Raw genomic sequence first — 17061 nt, 5'->3', positions numbered from 1 at the left:
TATATTTTATTTGCACAAATGTTGTAGCCTTGTTTTGTGAGATCAATTGACTTATAGAGCGATATCTTGAGGTTAAAATTAACACTTGCAAGACGATTTTGAGACCTAGGAAACAATGGAAGATAATTTAGGGACTTGTTTATCCCTGTTTTGCTAATATGTATGATTAGAAACGAGTCAACACACACGACTACTGAATCAAACGGGAAAAAACAATAAATGCAACAGGGGATGATTGTACAGCAAAATTTGAAATCAATTTATTGCCGTCACCACATGCTGTTTGCATTTGCAGCGAAATATGCTGAAAAACAAGATCATCCCCATGGTTATGTGATCGCGAGTTCAAGTTCAGAACCCAAGCATGGAATGGAAAAGTGGCCATCAAGAATTATAATAGAACGAGCATGCAAAGCAACAGTCAGAAGACCATTCCAAGTACAATCGACAAAACCAATGTTGCGCTGTCAATCCTATAAGAACATCAAGAGGGATAGCAATAAACGTGCAAAATATGATGATCGAACCAACCATCATTATCGCAAAATTATCCAAAACAGGCACGAAAACTTCATCACCATGATGGTTTATGCAACGCCTTGATACAGAACAAAGTCATGGAGTGAGAGGGGAAAAGAGTTTGTGTAGTCCAACATGAAGGTGGGGAATTATTGCCTTACTCTTAGCATCAAAGTAGAACAAAGTTTTGACAGCAAACAAAAAGCACACATGAATTTTATCGGAGTGGCTAATGCTGAGCTGAAACAGCAGGAGCTCCCTCAGCCTTCTCCTTTGCCGCCTCCTCCCTACGACGAATAGCAGCTCTTAACTTACGTTGCTCCTCCTTGTAGATTCTGTTCCTGCGCTGGAACTGCATTGGAGAGAATCATACATTTCCGCATCAGGTCATCTTGGTTGTTAGAATCGCTAATAGAATGAAATGGAAATCTAGAACAATATAATTCAGAGTACTGTTGCATCCTGATTCATTTCTCCCACTGACTGGAAGCTATGCACTAGCATGAATCCATAAATTTTATTTTGCTGTAAGGAATCAGGGCAAGCATATATCCCTTTAAAACACAAGAAACAATTCAGAATATGATGATATCATGCATGCCAAGAAGTAATAAGAACTTGTTAAATAGTATTACGACTTGTGTGCCTTTATGCTAATGAATAATTCTATTCTAGTCACATTCTGGAACCAACCAGGGATTTTCTGAACTAGTTATCCAAGCAACAACAGACACTCCGAAATATTCAGAGATCACTTGGAAATGGGAAATTGGGCTATCCTAAGAGACAAGGAGAGACCAATAATACTATTAACAACCTTGTCTACTCCCTCATGTTCTATATTAATTGACGTTTTGAACAAGATTGATGTCAAACTTTTATAACTTTGACCATCAATAACTTTAAAAATATTTAGTTTAAAGGAACTAGAACAACATATATAGATTTGTCTTTTAAAGCACTATAATAAAAGTAAACATGCATTTATTTATTATATATATTATAATAGAAAAATAAGATCAAAGATATATCTTGTAGACCGTGTTATTGTCCAAAACGTCAATTAAAATGAAACCAGAGGGAGTACAACAGAATGGAAATGAAAGCATATGGAATCCCAACCTCCAACAATCATATCATACTAGAATGGATTCGAAATACGATTACTACTCCAATCAAATGCAGTGCCCCCAATTAGCGGGTGATGTTAATACCACGAACAATCCATATCCACCCCTTCAAGAAAACTGTAAATGGTAGATCTAGGTGGTGGGCGAGGCGGGCATATCCATCAAAAATAAACCGAGAAGGGCGGGTGGGAGATGGATTGAGGAGTGAGGAGAGAGGAGAGAGGAGGATTACCTCCTTGGAGTGGTGGAGGCACTCGAGGTAGTCCTCCCGGAGGAGGCCGCAGTCGGTGGGCTGGCGGCAGCGGCTCATGCACTCGCTGAAGTCCAGCCAGAAGTCGTAGCACCGCCCCTTGTTCCCGTTGATGCCCCACCCGGACGCCATCGCAACCTACCTTCTCCTCCCCTCTCGCCGCTCGCCGCCGATCTCCTCCCTCCTCGCCGCCCGCCTCTTCTTCCTCCTCTCGTCTCCCTACTCTCTCCCTCCCGATCCCCCAACTCCCTAACCCTATACCCGTCCGTTTCACTGACGATGTGGCCCCACCCCACCTCTGAGTGCTTGTGGGATTTCGATAATATGAGGTAAATGGAGGGGCTGGGTGGAAATGTACCCGTTAAACCGTACTTAGCCTCGATCTCAACCGCACGTGCTAGATCGGGCGGTCAGAACAGACGGGAATTCTGATCGCTGCCATTGGTAGCGCTATCCTGGTTTTTTGGTGGGGGAAAAGAAAAGGGCAATGTATGTCCCTCTCGATTCAAAATCAGATTACAAATTGTGTAAGAAATTTGCGTTTAAGCATGTACTATATTATTGATTCTTGGCACAATAAACACATTGCAATGTCAGGCACAAGGTTGATCATATCAAGACCAGATCTTTGCATAAAAAAACATAAAGATTTACTCCTTCCATTTTATCTTATAAGACGTTTTTGTTTCTCTGTCCCTCGTCAAGATTTATTAACATTTATATGAATTTCAACACATATATGAAGCACATATATGGATTCATGCATGAATCTATTCAAAACCAAAACCTTCTTATAATGTGAAACAGATAAAGTATATCGGCACAATTAGCATTAGATACGTCAGTACGTTCCCCCAATGTTCATTCAAACGCTACACGCGTTCTGTCAGCATTTCTATTTCGTACTGCACAAGAAGAAGCCATTCGTATCAAAATTTGGCACAATGCTATACATCATCACAGCCCCTCGCTGCCTGCACTACAATCTACAAAATGAGTTTCTTTCCCTTTCTCAAAGAAGAGGGGTGGAGTTGGTAAGTCAAAACTGAGATTTGCCGAGCAGAAAAAAGGCGCTCGCCATTCTTGTTCTGCGCCAATGAACATAACGTAATTGTACCTGGATTCAAAGAGGGGGAAACATCAAGGTTCATTGAAATGCTCAACAAATTCATATCTCATGGATTCCTAAGAACCATGAAGACAACAGATCGAAGAGGTGGCCTTACTTGTCCAATGCAGAGAGACTCAAGCCAGCGTGACCTTTTTTCCTTTAGATTCCCTTGCCTGCAAAGAAATATTTCAGTAGCTGTCCAAGAATCTTATTGCAAGAAACATCAAACACCGACAGAAGGGAGCATCAATAAGATGCGGTATTGGAATTTTCAGTTGAAAAACGCGTTGTTTATATGCCAAAAAATGGAGCATGAACCGCACCTTCGTTGAAACAGACTTCCTAGACGATACAAATTGACCGAAGTCCATGTCATACTGCATTTTTTGTTCTGCTGATGTCGAAGGTCTAGCCTCCCTAGCAGTAGATATTAGGAGTTCTTTGCTGATACATGGCTGTGTGTCTGAGATACCATTATTTCTGTCCTCCAGAACTTTATGCACTGCTGCCAGCTTAGCATCTCTTAGAATAGCTGCAAGATCTGCACCTGTAAATCCTTCAGTCAAAGAAGCAACCTCTTCCAGACTGGCATCACTTGCCAGTGAAACCTGTGACCAACAGAAGATATTAAAAATGAAAATGCATCATCAATAACAATGAGAATGTTAAGATATCAATAATTTAAGGAGTTCACAGATGGCAAAACCCGTGATTAAAAATATCAACAAAAGACAAAATGGCAAATGAGAACTCACCTCTCTAGAGTGAACTTTCAGAATTTCCAAACGCTCATGCCATCCAGGAAAATCACATAAGATCAAACGGTCAAATCTTCCAGGCCGCAAGAGTGCAGCATCAATTGATTGTGGCTTACTGCACATAAGGAAAAAGATGAAACCATTAAAAATTAAAGGAAAACAATCAAGCTATTTTAGTTCCAATCTTATTCTCATCAGTAAAATTTCAGTCTTCATAGCATTTCATTCCATGCTGACTAATTCTTGATGTTTTGCGACTGGTCATTGCAGTCCATTTAAAATTGATTGGCATGCTGCACCAACTACATCTTCTTATGCTTTGAGAGCTAACCTTGTTGCAGCAAATACAAATACTCCAGTCAAGCTTTCTACACCATCTAGTTCTGTCAAGAACTGCAGACAAACCATATATAAATATGATCTTGATTATAACAAGAAAAAATAATGCTCTTTTGGAACTATAGACCGATCCAAAACTTATATTCAGTAATGGTAAAGGCAACTTACTTGATTAACAACACGATCAGAAACTCCTGCACTCTGTGTTCCTCGCTGGGGTGCAATGGATTCAAACTCATCAAAGAACAGTAGGCAAGGTGCTGCAGCAGCTGCCTTTGCAAAGAAGTCACGAACCTGGAATCAGATTATTAAAATCAGAACCATGACCATGTAAAAGAAGAATATCAGAACCATATTAATCTCAATGGTCTTCTATGTCCTCTATAACTACAGCTACACAGATAAGATAAGATATTAAGACAGGTCTGAGTAATACAAGGTGCAGGAAATGTCACAGTTACTAGCCCTTCAAATGTCTCTGTGAAACTAGAAAAAGGCATACGACAAAGAATGGTACATCACAGCGATAAAAAGAGTCCTTACAGATTGCTCAGAAGAACCGATGTACTTATTCAATAGCTCTGGACCTTTGACTGATATGAATCGCAGAGAACAAGCGGCAGCTGCAGCTCCCACAATATGTGTTTTTCCACATCCAGATGGTCCATAGAGGAGAATGTTTGATCGCAACCTTACAGGTGCCTTGGTAAAGATATTCGGGTATTTTGATGGCAATTCAAGAGTCTATAACAAGAAAAACAAATGTGAGTAGGAAAGTAAGAATATATATTACACAGGTAATGAAATGAAGGTTTGTAGACAATAGTTAGTTGTCCAGAGTATATCAATGAGGAAGCAAGCTCCTTGTTCGTCAAACCTTAAAATATTTAACTTGAAACCATATCACAGTATCCCTCTCAATAAATTGCAATAGCCAATAGTCACTTCTATTCTCATTCCCGTAAGCATAGGTAAATACCCCTTCCTAATTCCCATGTGGAGGCAATATGGATGGAAACATGTATATTTCTAGAAAATATATTTTCCACATGGAGGCAATATTCATATCTGTTATTCTGTACCCTCAGTTACATACATTCAGTCCTTCTAGAGGCTGTTAACCACTCCCAACAGATCTTAAAACTTGGATTAGAAACAGGACAAACATGTTTTGTCGCTAGCTAATGAAATTTCTAAGATAGATAAATTTAGTGCTGTGAGCATCCTCTGAACTCTGGTGGAATAAGTATAAGGCTTATATTAATACTACCTCCGTCCCAAAATATAGCAGTTTTTGGCTATGAATCTGGACTTACGGTTGTCCAGATTCATAACCAGAAATGCTTATATTTTGGGACAGAGGGAGTAGTAAATAGTAAAAATAAATAATTTGAACAAGTAACAAGGATTGTGAACCTCTTTGATGATGGTTACTGCTTCATTAAGCCCTCCAACATCTTCCCAACCACCTTCACCGTCAGCAGGGGCATATTTGCTAAGATCACGCATGGCAACTGGAAGGAAGTCATGTATCGCTTTTAAGAAGTCTTCCTTCACTAGAGTTGGTTCAGCACAGTTCACAGAGGCGCTAGAAGGCAGAACAAAGCGAGAGGCAGCAGCATGCACAGCCCTATCAACCAAAATATCCTGCAACACAATGGTATATATATATAAGACGAACAGACCTCAGCCCTTTGCCAAACTTGTCATATGGTTGAGAAAAGGGTATTATCTAAATAATATTTCTAATTTTGGAAATGTTTGCCAAAAATCAGTAGCATTACCAAGTCATATGCATCATAGCCATCACATTTTGATGCTATCTCTGAAAGAACTTCCTTAGAACACTGTAACTCATGCTCCTCAACATGATGTTTCAATAGCGCCTCACGCTCAGGAATAGCAAGAACAGGAAGCTCAACGTGGAAATCAAATCTCCCTGTGAAGTAAACAGATTTTTTTTAATCAACATGACAGAAGTTAGCAATATATCTCTTGACATGAAGAGAAGGTAAGAAAGAACCAGAAGAAGTTAAATCTTGAGGAAGACTCTGAAGTGATTGAGCTGAAGCCATTAATGCAATAGGTCCATATCCACATGCATTCCGAGCCTTATCCTAGCATGAATACAAGATCATCATGCTAAACAAAAGAAAACACAAGTACTCTGATAAAAAGAACAGCTTACAAATATGCAAGTTTGTTCAATATTTGAAATGTGCACATAGAAAAATATGATAACACCTTCTCACCTTGTACTCATCCATGATATCAGCCAAATATCTTACTATAGAATCAGATGAACTGGATGACTGAGGTGCTTGAGGATCTGAAGACACTGAAACCACATTGTCCATATCATCAAATAAGATAACTGAAGGTGCGTGAAGCAGAGCTTCAGAAATGCTATCTTCAATTGTTTGCTTTGTCTCCTTAGCCTTGCCCACTGTAAGTTTGGAACAATCTATATATATTCTGCTCACAAGGACAAATCAACATTTTAATGATATAACTTAAGGTGCCCCCAACTTTTTTTTTATAAACAACTGCATAACTCTGAATAAAAAGATTGAGATGTTTACACATGAGCCAATATCTCTTTATGGTCTTCAAAGTATTTTGCAGCAGCCCTAACCAAAGCAGTTTTCCCAGAACCCTGAAACAAAGAAGGAGTTCACAAAAATATAAGAATTAAACACTCCTTGGGTTTAAGTAGGATTTAAAATCATACAACCCATAAAGCAAACCAGATACTATTACTTACTCGAGGTCCAAGGACAAGAACATGACCAGGGAAGGGGAGCTTTAGCTGGTCAAATAACCTCAGACTAGTTGACGATAAGAGAACAGATAGCCCTTTACAAAGAAAATGATGATAAACATGGATTAAGAAATAAGAAATGTGATACTTTACGAGATAAAAAGAGCAAATAAAATTAAGGAACTTAGCAATGAAAGTAAATACTTTTTGTGACATCTGACATTGCATTCTCCATCCAGCCTAAAGAAGATCGAGTCAGCTTGAACCCATTGCTGAACCCATCATCTAATACAGAATCAAAAGATTCAGGCTCACCCAGCTCCAACCTCCCAAATTTTAATTCCAAGTTTTCTAGATCATCAGTTTGAATGCTCCAAGAAAGCTCAGCATTGCCTTGCGAATTGCTGTAGCTAGAATTTTCAAAGCCAACCTTTAGCAGGTATAGAAATTCTTTTCCCCTGTTATGCTTTTGGTCTACTGCTTCAAAATGGAGCAAAACTTTGGTTGGTAAAACTACTGGACTTATCTCAGAGTTCCCAACGTGTAAGCCCATATCTTTAAGTTGCCCAACAAGCCACTGTTTAATGAGAATCTTATGTTCCAATATGGATTCAGAAGTGTTATCAACATCTGCGCTCAGAACATCATCATTGTTACCAAAATGAGCTTCCTGAAAGGGATCTCTATTTTCTGAAGGGATGCTAGTTTTCCTCCAAATGTTCGCTTCTTGACTTCCTAATTCACTACCATCATGAGCAACTTTTTCTTGCATCTTAAAATGTAACGGACTTATTGTCAATATAGGTTGATCATTCTTGACATTAGCTGAGAATGTCTTCACATAAACCCCTGCAAAGAACAATGACCGTTTCAGACTTCAGAGAATTGTAACATAAAGGATGATGCATTATACAGGTAGAATAACTATTTATAGATGCTTATATTCCAAATCAGAACTCGTGCATGGACTGTTTGAAGCCTTTAAAACAGAACTCATAGACCACAGTTGGTTGCTACTTGACAAGTTGACAACGCAGAAAGACCTATTTTTGAACTTACATGAATGAATGTCTGCACTTATGTAGTGGCGAATAGAGTGGGGAAGCATAACATGCCCTTTGGAAACTGAGTCTGAGAATAAGATATAGACTACCACTTCTCGGACCCTTTCTTTAGGCAGTAAAATACCCTTCTTTTGAGTAACTTCTTTGCCTTTTTGAGCAAGTCTCTTTGGTGATGATTTGGATGAAACAGTGACCAACTGAAGATTGGAAATTGAAGCTCTTGCAGCTGTATCTGGATGTACCAGCACAGCATAGCTGAGAATCACCCCCAGTTCAACACCTTTATATTTGAATTTATGCACATACTTCCTATCTGCTGCTTGAACACGCAGGAGAGCCTTTGTTTGAGCTTCTTCCTTCAGTGCACTTTGCTTTTGCACATCCTGGCTGGAGTTTTCTCTACGTTTTTTGGGTGCCACAGCAACTTCAGTTCCCGGAACAAGTTGAACTAAAAGAATTAAAAGCATGACAAACATTAGAAATAAATACAGAAGGTACATGACCTCAAATACTGAAGGCATTTTTTATGAGAAACTAAAAGCAGCATGACATACTGTAACACAGTGCAGCAAGCAAAATTCATGATGCGTTAGAACAATAATCATTGGGGTTTTGTCAGAAGGTGCTAAATTAGGTTAAGGTACAGTCGGATGGACTACCAGTGTACGCAAAAGCTACAATCTAATAGCAGTATACAACAGCTGATACCATTTCCCCCATCTTAATGAAATTTGGTCTCCGTTCCTTCGGCCGACCCGGCAAAAAAAAAAAAAAAGCTGATACCATTGTAAGAAATTATTTATAGAGGCTTGGACAAAATATGTACGAACTTATCAAGCCCATCTCCATGCTTTTGTTGATAACATGATTTCATACTAGCGTAACATCCTGGATATAAGAAGGTACATACAATTTGAAGTAGTTTGGATGAAACAGCTAGGTCACTAGATACAAAGTGCGCATGAGCGGAACATTCCTTAGAAAGTTCATTCGAATGGAACTATGGTTTAGATAAAATAATGCACTGGATGTAACACGAGGATAATTCAGATAAGAAAAGGAGCCATACCCAGTGATTTCTTTGGAGAAGATGAGGTCACAACAAACTTCACAATATTATGGCTGTCCAACCACAATGGGAATTTCATACCCTCGTAAACAACGCCAACCTAGTTTGAAGAAGAGAATTTAAATAGTAAATCTTTACACATTAGAGATGATTATCACTTGGCTATCAAGCAAACAATGTATATAACAGAATAGTACCTGAGTCAAGATTGTTTCTTCAGCCAAATCAGCACGGCTCTCCAGTATCTCCCAATCATCCTCGCTGAAAGGTTCTATACAGACTGAATCAGCTTTGGCCAGGGAGCGAGCTACACTCAACTGTGCAACTGTTCCATCAGGCAACGAGATGCATTCTGCCAGCTCTTGAGCAACCTGCAAACCCCAACATTTGATCAAAGATTTCACGCTGGAAATAATCCACAGCCTACTGCACAGTGTTTACATAGTAGCAACGAATACAAGCATACACAGGGTCATCACAATCATCGAAAATTCTACTCGCAGAAGCCAGATTGACCGCAAAGCAGCAAAACCCCGGATAATTTTGACCAGGATAAAGCGAGCAATCATCCATCACAGATGCTAAAAGTAAATACAATTCTAGGATGGGAATAATACGGGAGTCGGGGGGGGGGGGGGGGGGGGGAGGGGGGACCTCGATGGCGCTGGACCGGGACGCGGCGCCGGACCAGGCGAGGGACCAGCGGGCGGCGGTGTCGGTGGCGGCGGCGCGGAGGTGGAGCGCGAGGACCGGCGGGAGGTCGCCGGAGACGGAGGTGCGGGACAGGGCGTGGATCAGGTGGAGCGGGAGCGCGGCGAAGCAGCTCCGGGCGCCGCCCACCACCCGCACCTCCACCTCCATCCCGCCGCCGCCGCTCATCGCCTCCTCCTCCTCCTCCTCCGCAGCTCAGCTCCCCTCTCCTCTCCTCGCCGTCGACGACGACGACGACTCCACCTCCTCTCTTGTATCCGGTCAAAAAAAGTCAAGGGGTTTTGGATTTTCTTTTAAATTATTTTATTTTTGGAGAAGCTTATATAGAGCTCCATGAAGAAGAAATCGCACTTGTACTCATGCACGTTGGATCCTTTCTTCGGTTAACATAATACTTTAAAAATAACTGAAAGACAGATATTTTAAAAAAATTATAATCAAAGATTCTAAAGTTTGATCTTAATATTGTCTAAAACGACAAGAATTATTAGCTCGGAGAGAGTAAGCCAAACTAAAAGCTAAAATTTAAATTTTCAAACTTAAATTTAAAGATGATTGTAAAATATTTTTAATGTAATTTCTTTGTAGTATTGACTTTTAATCGCTATGAATAAATATAAAAAAATTATCTATAAAATATTTTTATTTTCTAATAAACCGTTTGTTTATTAGAGAATATGGTAATCTTGTAATTTCTAGAGACATGGTGAATGCTACTCCCTCCGTCCCAAAATGTAAGCATTTTTAGATATGAATCTGGACAAGCCAAAAGTTACTATATTTTAGTACGAAGATAGTATTTATCTTGGATAACCTGGGGACTGTCGTTTTTGTCCATACTTTATGCAAGTTTTTTTTTAGCGTATTGCGTCCAAAATTCAATTAATTATTCATTACTATTGTACAAATCACAGTCAAATACTAACTCCCGGAGTTTTATATGATTTCGTTCGGAATTAATTACCGAGAAAAGAATGCTGTACATGACAAAACTCTTGGCTCCCACCACATCTCTTTGCTCCCGATTTCTCTCTCTTCCTGAATCAGACAAGGTTATGTAATTATCTTCACTTCATCAGATGTAAAACTCCACATTAATTAATCTTCCTTCCTTTTAATGCTTCGACAGCATATGCTGATCACTTGTTCTTGCAGATTCTGCTTCCAGTGTCACCTCGCCGGAGATTAGCATTGTCCGGCGATGATATCGCCATTGCCGGTCATCAGTTGCAGATTTCACCTACGGAACGGTGGCGGCTTCTTCTGGAATGTTCCGGGAGCAAACACCGGGAAGGACTCGCCGCCGCGGGCCCTCGTCCCCGCCGCCTCGTCCCTTCGAGGTTCGCCGGCGGCGGCGGCGCCGCCCAGCAGTGGCCCGCCGAAGAATATCGACTGGCCGGAGTACGTCAGCCTCTCCGACGGCAGCGTCGACGACGACGAAGGGGCGGCGTTCGTGGGCGCGGGCGCGGCGGGATTATTGCGGCTACGGGCGGCACTCAATGGCTCGCGCTCGCCACCTGGGTTCGCCAAGAAAGGCGGCGCCCTCGCCGCCGGCTGCTCGGCGCCACCGCCGCCTCCTCCTGGCCTCGCCGTTGCCGGCGCCGGCGCCACCGACACGTACCGGCCGGCCTCCTGGTCCCACACGACCGACGCCCTCCGGTTCTCCCGGACGTACGACGTGGCCGACTGGAACATCGGGTTGGATATCCTCGTCGCCGGAGGAACAGGCGGCGGCGGCCGAGGTATTGCCGCCTCCGGAGCAGCGTTCACCGGCGGCGGCGGCCGAGGCGGCACGTTGTGCGCCGCCGGCAATGGCGGCGGCGCGAGCTTGTGGAGGCGCACCGGGCTGCTCATCACGCTGCTGCCGCTCTGCTCGTACTCGTCCTGGCTCGCCACGCTCTGCGCGCACGAGCTCGGGAGAGAGGACGCCCTCCTCCTCTGCTCCTTGGCGCCGGCGCTCACGCTGCTCCTGACGCTGCCGTTGCCGCTGGAGCTCAGGTCGCCGGCGTCGTGGCCGCCGCGGTGGCGAGCGTCCACCGGCCGGAGGACGGAGGAGGACGCCCGAGCTCTCGCCGCCGCTTTCATGGCCTCGTTGGTGTCAAGCTTGGCGAGCTTCCACGCGCTGATCTTCACTTGCTTCTTGGCTCTGTTTGCTCTCTCAGCATTTCCAGCCATGTCAGGGTCGATGGTTGATGGCACCATCCCAGCCTCCAGGTGTGGGATCACTTCATCCTGCATTGCAATCATTCAGAAGAGAAATAGTACAGCGCTACTCCCTCCGTTTCATTTTAGAAGACGTCTTTGCTTTAGTCAAAGTCAAACTATTTTAAGTTTGATAAAGTTTGTAAAAAAAATTAGTAACATTTTCAACCCAAAACTAATTTATTATGGAAATGTATTCAATTATTGATTTGATGAAACTAATTTAGTATTATAAATATTACTGTATTCGTCTATAAACTTAGTCAAATTTGAAATAGTTTGATTTTTAGCAAAGTCAAAACGTCTTATAACCTGAAACAGAGAGATTATTTAGCAATGTTGTTTGCAAGAATTCAGATAAATATGTTCTTTGTAATGCTATTTGCAGCTTGAAGATTCATACTGATATTCATTCAGATGATACAATATCTGATTCTTTATTTATCAGGAGAGATTGTCTCAGAAGAGACGGGTCATCGTTTGCAGTTACCTGATCAACGAAAATCCTTGGAGGTGTGCACCATGAACCCTTGTAGGGAAGACCAAGTGAGCTTCCACCGCTGAATCCAGTAGTTGCTGAATTTGTTGGGGAATAAACAATGTTCACCCCATCCTCTTCTTCCTCCTCTTGAGGTGCTTCACTCATAGCTCTCATTGCGACAACATATTCGTAAGTTGTGATCCCCTGATTCAGTTCAAATGAAAGCAATGTAGGGGAATTTCAAGCAAATGACATTACATTTCTATGCATCTGACATGTCATTTAGATATTACATTTGATTCGGTGAGAATTGCGATACAAACCTTTCTGATCAGTATCATGTGGAAGAAGAAGAGTTCACCTAGGGGTATACAAGCGATTATAGAAAGAAGAGTAAATATGGCCTGCACAAGAAGTTGGCATTCAGTCAACTAGAGAAAATGTCTTACAACTAAAGTATGATGATTTCTGCTAGTGCAACTTACTACTATAGTTGCAAAGGGTGGACGAGTTAAACCATTTGCAAGCTTGTCTTGAATAATACTTTCTGAATTCTTGTTGACGAAGCATACAACAAGAACAGCAATGCCGACCCCGATTTCAATGGCAAGCTGCCAGATCACAGATTAAGAATAGATTTTAAATGCCAATCAGCTGAACTAATTAATGAAAAATGCAAAGAATCTTTTAGTACTGTGTTAAACATGTATTCGGAATGGAGATTAAGTAAGGCCACTTTACAGACCCAGAGGAGGCTGGTAATCATCAGAGCAAGAAATGTGAAATAGTTCTTGCGCCCAACGCAATTATTTAGCCACTGCAATGGATGCAATAATCAGACGTGCGAATAAAATTTGAAGAAAAACATAGGTTTGTATAAGAAAATACCCGACAGTGATGATCAAAACCATCCACACATTTATCACAACTTCTGCAATGTTTACTGAATTTGCGAACCTGAAAATTTTGCCTTTGTAATTAGCAACATCTGACAACAGAAGTTTTCGCTTTTACAAAGTTATTACAGAGGAAAATAAATGATATATTTTGCCTGAAACTGAGACAAAAATCATTATGCAGTTCCAACGTTGAGCACATATACAAGCTTACCTCAGCATTACATAATGTGCAAAACAAGGCATCTTCTCCATCAGCTTGATGCTCTGAATCAACAAGCGTCCTGCAATCCTCCTCAACAAACAGAGCACAAATAAGTCCTCCGACTAAGGAGCAACTTGAACTCCTTGGTGGTTGTGAGCTCAAATTATTTCCATCTCCAGCAGCTAAACCAGCATGGTTAGAACGTCCATCTAGAGAGCTCTTAAAAGTAGATGTTGGGGAATTCGTTCCAGTAGCAACATCACCCCTTCCTGGCAAATTTGTGTCCTGTAAGCCGGTGCCACTTGTTGGTGCATTACGGAAGCCATTTTGAAACTTTGACATGATCCCGGGATCTGCAGGATTTATGCTAGTGCACCGGATATAAAGGATGAAGACAACAAATGCCTGAAAATTTTACCACGTGGAGGAGAAACAGTAAGTGCACATCTCAAATAACTGTCCTTACATGATATGCTGCAGGTGTCATTTGGTAGGCTTACCACAGGAGTATAGATGCCGAATGCGATATATTCAAGGACTTGCTTTCCCAGGAATGGTGCAAAGAAGGCATAAAAGGCAACCACCAGAAGGAAGAAAACGGTAATTGCAATAATCTGTTTGACAAGAGATTCAACTTAGTCATCCACTGTTCAAAAGTCCGGTAATCGGCAAGTATTACAAACTACAGCGTGTATCATGAACTAAAAGTTGTGAACAGAAAATACGAAATCGTATTTTTTGCTGATTGACATCAAATTAAAAAAAATGTCCCAACAATTGGATGTATATGCATTACCCTTTTTATATGAAGAACTGTCAATAAATGCTTTTGGAGGGTATTATAGGCATAGGACAACACGGCAAGTTCACAGTTCTTTGTCCTCTTATAGCATTTTAGGCTGCGTTCGTTCCTATATAGGAGATAGGGGAGGTTGTTACTCGTTTTCCGCGCATACGCTTTTCAAACCACTAAACGGTGCGTTTTTTTGTAAAAATTTTCTATAAAAAAGTTGCTTTAAAAAATCATATTAATCCATTTTTGAAGTTTAAAATAGTTAATACTCAATTAATCATGCGCTAATGACTCACCTCGTTTTGCGTATCTTCCCAATCTTCCCAATCCTCTCTCCCTCAAACATAGCCTTAGTATGCTTAAACTGACTTTTCAATTTTTCAGTAATAGCATAATGAAAGAAAAACAATAATCTTATTGATGCTACAAGGGTAACTGGAAGATAGCAACTGGAAGATTGGAAGTTACTACTTAATTTCACCAGTCCATGAAAATCACATTGTTTAATAACCATGGAGTGTCCAATAAGTCGCCAAGCAGCAATACATGACCAAGGCACCAAGCTATCCCTTCAGAAGCTCAAGCTACCAGTGTTCTTACTTGTTTATTTTGTTAGTACAACTGTATGTGTGAACCCAAACAAGTTTGTCCCTTTTTGCACCCATTTCAGTGCCAAGTCATGGAGAGCATAATCTTTCACTCCATGTCTCCATCTCTCTGTTTATTTATTTAATTTTTTGAACAATTCCGCACTCCATCATGGTAGAACCAGGATAATGCCAAAAGATGAGATTTTGTAGTTAGTAGCAAAAGGGAATATCCACCGCCCGACTAAAAACCACTCCACTAAAATGCAGGAATCAGGAACAAAAAAAAAAAAAAGGCTACCTAGGAGAATTCGCCCAAAGCCTAAACAGGTTCAGAGCCAGGCATTCCTAAAAACACTAGCGAAAATTACAGTGATCATTCCTGAGCAGTGCACTCTAGAAACTGAACTCTACTTCGTAAGTCTACAACATTTCATCACGCATTTATTTCCTCCAATCCACACACACACACGTAAAGTGGAAGTTGAGATATAAGGGAGTGGATAAGCAAGATCACTAGCAACTGAATTCTGCCAAACTGATCCACAAAAAGAGAAACAAACAAAGGCTGAAAATTTTCTTTCAGTTCGGGAAGATCGAGATGTTCTTGCAGGCCTGAAAGACAAGGAATTCTTCCGGCGGAATTTCCGGTGGATACCGCGCCCGATAACAACCGCAAGAAGCCAAGATAGACGGAAAAACAACAACAACAAGAAGAAGAACTGATCGAAAGAAATTGCACCTGGAAGGTGTGTGCTGGGAGCTGCCACCCATTCTTCCGCACCATGGCCTCTCTCCCCTCTTCTTCCTCCTCCCTTTCCCCCCTTCTCCAGGTCTCTCTCTCCTTTTCTCTCTACCAATGGAAAGGGGAGTCCTTTCCTTTCCCCTGCTTTCTTGAGGGCAGTTCAAGAATCAAGACCAGAGGAACAGAAAAAAGCTGGAGATTTTATAAAAACCCCTTGCTCTCTTCCTCATTTCCTGGTGAAAATAATTTTCTACCGTCGCCCTTTTGTCGCTGGTTCGTTGGGTGGGATCAATCTCCAGCCTTGGAAATGCAGTGCAGGGCTGCAGAGAAAGAAGGGAAGATCGAGTTGACAGATTCAGACTCTGCCACTTTTTATACTCACACTGCGCTGAAAATACTGAATTGAATGTGGACTAGCTGCCTGCCACTCTCTCTCTCTCTCTCTCTCTCTCTTCTTTTGGCCTTTTTCAGAATTTTCGCTTTCGGAATAAATGCATCTGCTGAAAATTACTTAACCGTGTACTTGAAGGGCCGTATACCGGTACAAGTTCAGGAATAGTTTTCTCAATAATAGAATTCATTTCATTATTACATAGGTTAAAGGACAAGTGACGATTACGAATTATAAAATTTCCATCTATGTTTGGCCAAAGTATGCAACTTCAATGCTCCGTATTTGTTATTCCATCGATTTTTTCTTGTAACTGAAAAACAAAGAACATTTGGTGAGTGACACCATCAATCAGCTGGTACGCTTTGCTGTTGTATACATTTGTGGTGTGATACAGATAGGCAGGTAGCCGTATGTATACTAATATTAGGGTGTAGACCCCAGCAGTGTACGCTGTACATTACTCCCTTTACCTACTACTCCTACTCTCCTGATTGTATGCCCAAGTGCTCATGTCTTGATTTAGGTGAATAACAAACCTAACCTAATCTAATCAAATCATCTGATTGATAATGCTATGATAATAGTGTTGCTTGACCAGAAAGCATGCAGGAATCATGCTCTCCAGAGTCCAAGCCAGCTCTAGCCAATAACTATTTGGCAAATAAAATAGAATGAAAAAATCCCGTATCCAATGAGTTAGTAGACATTCTTTAGGATTAAGAAATGGCCCTCATCATCTCCTTTCCTTAGCAGGAATCAATAAGAATTTAATCGGAGAATGTAGTGCGGCAAGTACTTAGTAGAGTGCAGTTTAGTTTAGGGTACAGTACAGATGGATGCATGAATGAATGCTGGTGAAAATGATTGGAGAGGGCAAATGTAAATGCAATCAATAATGCACTGTTGAGTCCCAACTACTCCCAATTGTTTGCTAATTGCCTTAGAATTGTCCTCTCTTCTCCCTGTAGGTGCTTTCCAGATCCAAATCCAATGTGGCCTTTGTTTTCTCCTCCATGGATGGATGATGAGATGGTCCATCATCATCA

The 17061-nt window shown here is 41.3% G+C and overlaps 3 protein-coding genes across 4 annotated transcripts; all 3 read right to left on the bottom strand.

Annotated features, from left to right (window-relative positions):
* Positions 1 to 547: 547 nt before the first annotated feature.
* On the bottom strand, positions 548 to 2147 carry LOC127781933 (NADH dehydrogenase [ubiquinone] iron-sulfur protein 5-B-like). The gene is made up of 2 exons (XM_052309005.1): positions 1882 to 2147; positions 548 to 871 (listed from the first exon to the last, which is right to left on the bottom strand). The coding sequence occupies exons 1-2, from the start codon at positions 2029 to 2031 to the stop codon at positions 749 to 751; spliced, it is 273 nt and encodes a 90-aa protein (XP_052164965.1). The 5' UTR covers positions 2032 to 2147; the 3' UTR covers positions 548 to 748.
* Positions 2148 to 2670: 523 nt separating this feature from the next.
* On the bottom strand, positions 2671 to 9990 carry LOC127782382 (peroxisome biogenesis protein 1). Its single transcript, XM_052309559.1, has 18 exons — positions 9656 to 9990; positions 9199 to 9372; positions 9002 to 9101; positions 7928 to 8380; positions 7073 to 7717; positions 6872 to 6963; positions 6690 to 6763; positions 6360 to 6582; positions 6131 to 6224; positions 5892 to 6046; positions 5524 to 5754; positions 4651 to 4851; positions 4276 to 4401; positions 4100 to 4161; positions 3766 to 3883; positions 3334 to 3618; positions 3126 to 3183; positions 2671 to 3016 (listed from the first exon to the last, which is right to left on the bottom strand). Exons 1-17 carry the CDS (start codon positions 9878 to 9880, stop codon positions 3145 to 3147), a joined length of 3297 nt encoding a protein of 1098 aa, XP_052165519.1. The 5' UTR covers positions 9881 to 9990; the 3' UTR covers positions 2671 to 3016; positions 3126 to 3144.
* A 641-nt stretch (positions 9991 to 10631) lies between these two features.
* LOC127783318 (probable protein S-acyltransferase 19) lies at positions 10632 to 16007 on the bottom strand. Of its 2 annotated transcripts, XM_052310572.1 has the most exons (10): positions 15619 to 16007; positions 14586 to 14657; positions 13997 to 14110; positions 13506 to 13901; positions 13284 to 13352; positions 13141 to 13212; positions 12881 to 13006; positions 12719 to 12799; positions 12405 to 12599; positions 10632 to 11944 (listed from the first exon to the last, which is right to left on the bottom strand). In XM_052310572.1, exons 4-10 carry the CDS (start codon positions 13836 to 13838, stop codon positions 10949 to 10951), a joined length of 1872 nt encoding a protein of 623 aa, XP_052166532.1. In that variant the 5' UTR covers positions 13839 to 13901; positions 13997 to 14110; positions 14586 to 14657; positions 15619 to 16007; the 3' UTR covers positions 10632 to 10948. The 2 variants fall into 2 exon arrangements, with proteins under 2 accessions (XP_052166532.1, XP_052166531.1); XM_052310571.1 differs by lacking the exon at positions 14586 to 14657.
* Positions 16008 to 17061: the final 1054 nt, after the last annotated feature.

Source organism: Oryza glaberrima, chromosome 8 (genome assembly GCF_000147395.1).
Source record: "Oryza glaberrima chromosome 8, OglaRS2, whole genome shotgun sequence".
In the NCBI taxonomy this organism is placed as follows: domain Eukaryota; kingdom Viridiplantae; phylum Streptophyta; class Magnoliopsida; order Poales; family Poaceae; genus Oryza; species Oryza glaberrima.
Note: the sequence above shows the minus strand (reverse complement) of the source record. Positions and strands in the feature narration are given on the sequence as shown.

Coding starts and splice junctions, on each gene's coding strand:
- LOC127781933 (XM_052309005.1), bottom strand. CDS start 2,031: ATGGCGTCCGGGTGGGGCATCAACGGGAACAAGGGGCGGTGCTACGAC. Junction 872..1,881: donor GCCTCCACCACTCCAAGGAG/GTAATCCTCCTC, acceptor TCTCCAATGCAG/TTCCAGCGCAGGAACAGAAT.
- LOC127782382 (XM_052309559.1), bottom strand. CDS start 9,880: ATGAGCGGCGGCGGCGGGATGGAGGTGGAGGTGCGGGTGGTGGGCGGC. Junction 6,764..6,871: donor TTCTTGTCCTTGGACCTCGA/GTAAGTAATAGT, acceptor TCTTTGTTTCAG/GGTTCTGGGAAAACTGCTTT. Junction 4,162..4,275: donor CTGATCGTGTTGTTAATCAA/GTAAGTTGCCTT, acceptor GTTTGTCTGCAG/TTCTTGACAGAACTAGATGG.
- LOC127783318 (XM_052310571.1), bottom strand. CDS start 15,663: ATGGTGCGGAAGAATGGGTGGCAGCTCCCAGCACACACCTTCCAG. Junction 13,353..13,505: donor GCACATTATGTAATGCTGAG/GTAAGCTTGTAT, acceptor CAAAATTTTCAG/GTTCGCAAATTCAGTAAACA. Junction 12,600..12,718: donor ACATGATACTGATCAGAAAG/GTTTGTATCGCA, acceptor GAACTGAATCAG/GGGATCACAACTTACGAATA.